Source organism: Portunus trituberculatus, chromosome 20 (genome assembly GCF_017591435.1).
Source record: "Portunus trituberculatus isolate SZX2019 chromosome 20, ASM1759143v1, whole genome shotgun sequence".
NCBI classification, from domain to species: Eukaryota; Metazoa; Arthropoda; class Malacostraca; order Decapoda; family Portunidae; genus Portunus; species Portunus trituberculatus.
Genome location: NC_059274.1, coordinates 802,962 through 807,037, shown reverse-complemented (window position 1 = coordinate 807,037; position 4,076 = coordinate 802,962). Strand labels below are relative to the sequence as shown.

The following is a 4,076-nucleotide window of genomic DNA, read 5'->3' as shown; positions in this document are numbered from 1 at the left end:
CATGACGGATGGCTGGCTGGATGGATGGATGAACGGATGGCTGGGTGAGTATATAGGTGGATGAATGGTTGGGTGGGTGGATAGGTGGATGAATGGCTCTCACTCTCTCCCTCTCTCTCTCTCTCTCTCTCTCTCTCTCTCTCTCTCTCTCTCTCTGTGTGTGTGTGTGTGTGTGTGTTTGTGTTTGTGTATCTGTGTGTGTGTGTGTGTGTGTGTGTGTGTGTGTGTGTGTGTGTGTGTGTGTATCTCTGTGTGTGTGTGTGTGTGTGTGTGTGTGTGTGTGTGTGTGTGTTGGATATATCTCTTCACGCACAATTTCTGCCATTATCGACCATTTCCCAACGAAGAAAGAGAAACTCCCGGGCGCCTGAAATCAATCCCGAATATCTGTAACGCCGTAAACCGATATGCCGGCACCATGCGAAGTAAATCACAACGGAAAGGAAAGAAAACGAAAGAAAAAACGTAAAAATCATTAACTTAACGTCTTCATGCTCTACTCAGGAAGAAGTCAAGATTAGCAAACCATCATGCACTGTTGACTCCATCTTAAGCGCCTAGAAACGAGAACCACTTATCACAATTAACTCAGAACTATTCAGCTGTGAGTGCCGTCCAACGTGGCCAACAGCTGCGGTAAAGTCTGTCTGGCTCCACTGCTGTCAACATGTCCAGAACTCGGCAGCACCACCACCTGCTTCCACTCTTCCTGCATCTGCTGTTATGGCTTCATGTCGAGGGATTCCAGGAGGTGTATTACAAGCGGCAGTTCTCAGGATCAAGAACTTTTGTTGGAAATTTTAGTAGCTACACGACGTCGACGATAAGGTGAGCTTACATTAATCTTTGTCACGGTTAACGAAGTACAGGATCCTTTCTGGCCACTGTTACTTCGGGAACTGTCACACATCACCAAGGGAATGAAAGGTATAATAACATCTCAGGGTTGGTAAGTGTTTGCTAGTGTTCCCGTTCTTCCTCGTGTCATGCGACGCTTTACGGTTTTACTATACTGGTGGTGTGATGAAAGTTAACCAGTAAACTTGACTGTAGTATCATGACATCTCAGGGTTGGTAAGTGTTTGCTAGTGTTCCCGCTCTTCCTTGTGTCTTGCGGCGCTTTACTGTTTTACTATACGAGTGGTGTGAAGATTAACTAGTGAACTTGACTGTATTGCGTTGTATGCGTTGCGTTGTATGGACGTCTGAAGTAGTATCAGACATTCGCATTAATGAGATACAATGTGCGCTTCCACTTGTACGAATAAGGATATGTGTGTAATGTCCCCTCATCCTCTTATTCCCGCAAGAATTCAATATAGTCTTACACTTACATACATTTTATTGCACGAAGAAGAATTAACAATCTCTAGTTAGTATAAGTGTGACACCTTAGTCAAACCTCACAGGCGATGCTACGTGTTATAACTTCTTGCCTGCAGGTGTGCCTCTCTGTGTAGTATCCTGGAGTGCCATGCGTGGTCCTGGGACTCGGCTAAGGGTGAATGCCTCGTGTATACTTATCTGGAGGGGACAATACAATCCGCCCCCTCGACCTGTAGCAGCTACCTCCCGCTTTACACCTTTATCCCTCTCTGGGCAAAAGGTTACAACTGGAGCTGGCTGGAAGCAATGATCGCCTGTAAGACCATCTGGGCAACGCAGGCTTATGTGGGTCACGAGGAGAGATTCGCCCTGGAGAAGAAGCTAGGCAGTCCTTACTTCGTGGGTTTGAAAAAGGTGTGTGTGTGTGTGTGTGTGTGTGTGTGTGTGTGTGTGTGTGTGTGTGTGTGTGTGTGTGTGTGTGTGTGTGTGTGTGTGTGTATGCTCTTTCTCTCAAGTTTAAGAAGTGATGACTGATTTTTCTCCAATATGAATTACTTTTTAAGATATGAAATTAACATGTAACTCTCTCTCTCTCTCTCTCTCTCTCTCTCTCTCTCTCTCTCTCTCTCTCTCTCTCTCTCTCTCTCTCTCTCTCTCTCTCTCTCTCTCTCTCTCTCTCTCTCTCTCTCTCTGTGTGTGTCTCTGTCTCTCTCTCAGACGTCAAATAACTCGTGGGCAGACACCTCAGGAGTGATCGTGCCTGACCCAATGTGGAGCACTGGATACCCCATGAGCGAGAAGTGCGCCATGTACAACGGTGGCCTGAAGGACGTGGATTGCTTTGACAGGTTCAGTTTGGTCAGCATTTGTATCGTCACCAAATAGAAAAGATGTGTAATTAACCACTTCAGTACTGGTACGCATTTCTACCTTGAGGTTTGGGTATGATTAGATTATTTTATTGACATTAGGAAGGGTCTAGGGAGGTTAGATGATTAATGGTCACAGTCCTCACTATTTTAATCCCTACATGAGTTTCTGAAGTTGAATAAAATCCGCCAAATAGTAACCAGAATGAATAGGTAAATGCGTCATGGTACTGAAGGGAATAAATCAGTGCATTGTAAGTTAATGTAGTTGCAAAACGGTACAGTTAAAAGGCAGTTCGTAAGTTCTTTAATTAAATGAGTGTGTGGTAACATAAAGGATGACGCTGACGTAGGAGAGAGAGACATGACGGGAGGGGATGGACGGGTAGCGAGGGCGGGATCAACACATACAAAATAGACAGACAAATATAATGGCAAGCTTGGACACGAGAACGACGGATGAAAGAAGGAAAATATTTGTGTCACCAGAAAAGAAATCACGGAATGACATGAATTTTTAGTAACGTGTCAAAAAAAAGGCGAAACACTAAGGTATGGATGAAATAAGGAAAAATAAACTGGCATATCACCACAATAGGAATCTTTACCTAGTACAAGTGTAAGACTCACGATATTTGTTCCACTCTTTTATTTCTACAATGTTGCCTCTCTCTCTCTCTCTCTCTCTCTCTCTCTCTCTCTTCTCTCTCTTGTTTCCATTCCTCTTCTTACGTCATTTCTTTCCACTCATTCACTTTTATCTTATTTTTCCTTTTCCATTCCTATTTATCGGCCTATTTCTCGTATTAGTTTGTGTCTGGTCTGTTCTGAGTACCTCTCTAATACCATAGAACCCGGTGAGCTCTAGAACTCTACGTGGTTCATGTCTCGTACAAATGTAGCCAGAAATATACGTGATAATTTGACTACTTGTGTTTTTACCCTGACAGTTTTTAGTCAGTAGCCACGTCACGAGATTTCAACCCATTTTTATCTTCTCTGTTTTTTCCTTCTCTCCCTCCGCCTTGCTTATATGACATTTCTTGTGGTGTTTATATCCAAACCCGCCTGTACATTATGGGATCCCGGTCTGTGTGTGTATGTGTGTGTGTGTGTGTGTGTGTGTGTGTTGCCTTGCCGCGGTGCCCCGAGCCATGCGTGGCCTGTTATATCATCTTTTTCCTCTTTTTCGTAGCGTACAGTGCTTTATTTTACGAGTCTAGGGCGTGGTTTCTGGTATCTTCTTTTTGCTTTTCTTAGGCTAGACTGGAAGCATTTCTTTATTTCTTATAGTGTTTGGCATCCCACCAAAGACACTTCATCGCCATTCTACGCATCATGTTTTGCTACAATTCTGTACTTAATTCACTTCTATTTCATTTCCTGTTGTCCTTGGTCAGCTTTCAATCTAGCATAAAAAAAGCATCTCTACTATACTGAAGAGATACGCGCGTTTCTCACTGTTTTAATAATTATGATGACAAAAAAGAAAAACTTTCTGCATTATGAACAAGAGAAACACTTGTGAATCTCAGTAATCATATCTGTGGCCTTAGAGAACCATCGTAGTAAGAGAGCATAGCGTTTCAGAATACAGGTTACGTCGTGGCAGTGATGAGTGACACCGCACAGCTCCCAGACGTGACGTGCCTCCAATACCATCGCTCGTCTTACCTCATGCCACCCAATCAGAGTAAAGCATATACCTCAGCGCCTCGCCTCTGTTCGAACGACCATGCCTATGTTACCAACCAATTACTGCCGTTAGGAACATTATATTTGTCAACAGAACACATGGTAATAAGATTCTTTGGTCACAGGAAAGCGTCAGTACTCAGTCTATCATGCTACAGTAAGTCCGACAAGAGATTCACTGAAGCT

The 4,076-nt window shown here is 43.6% G+C and overlaps 1 protein-coding gene across 1 annotated transcript; it reads left to right on the top strand.

Annotated features, from left to right (window-relative positions):
• Positions 1 to 667: 667 nt before the first annotated feature.
• Positions 668 to 3,817, top strand: LOC123506485. Its single transcript, XM_045258617.1, has 4 exons — positions 668 to 828; positions 1,443 to 1,740; positions 2,044 to 2,184; positions 3,752 to 3,817. Exons 1-4 carry the CDS (start codon positions 668 to 670, stop codon positions 3,815 to 3,817), a joined length of 666 nt encoding a protein of 221 aa, XP_045114552.1.
• The last annotated feature ends 259 nt before the right edge of the window (positions 3,818 to 4,076 follow it).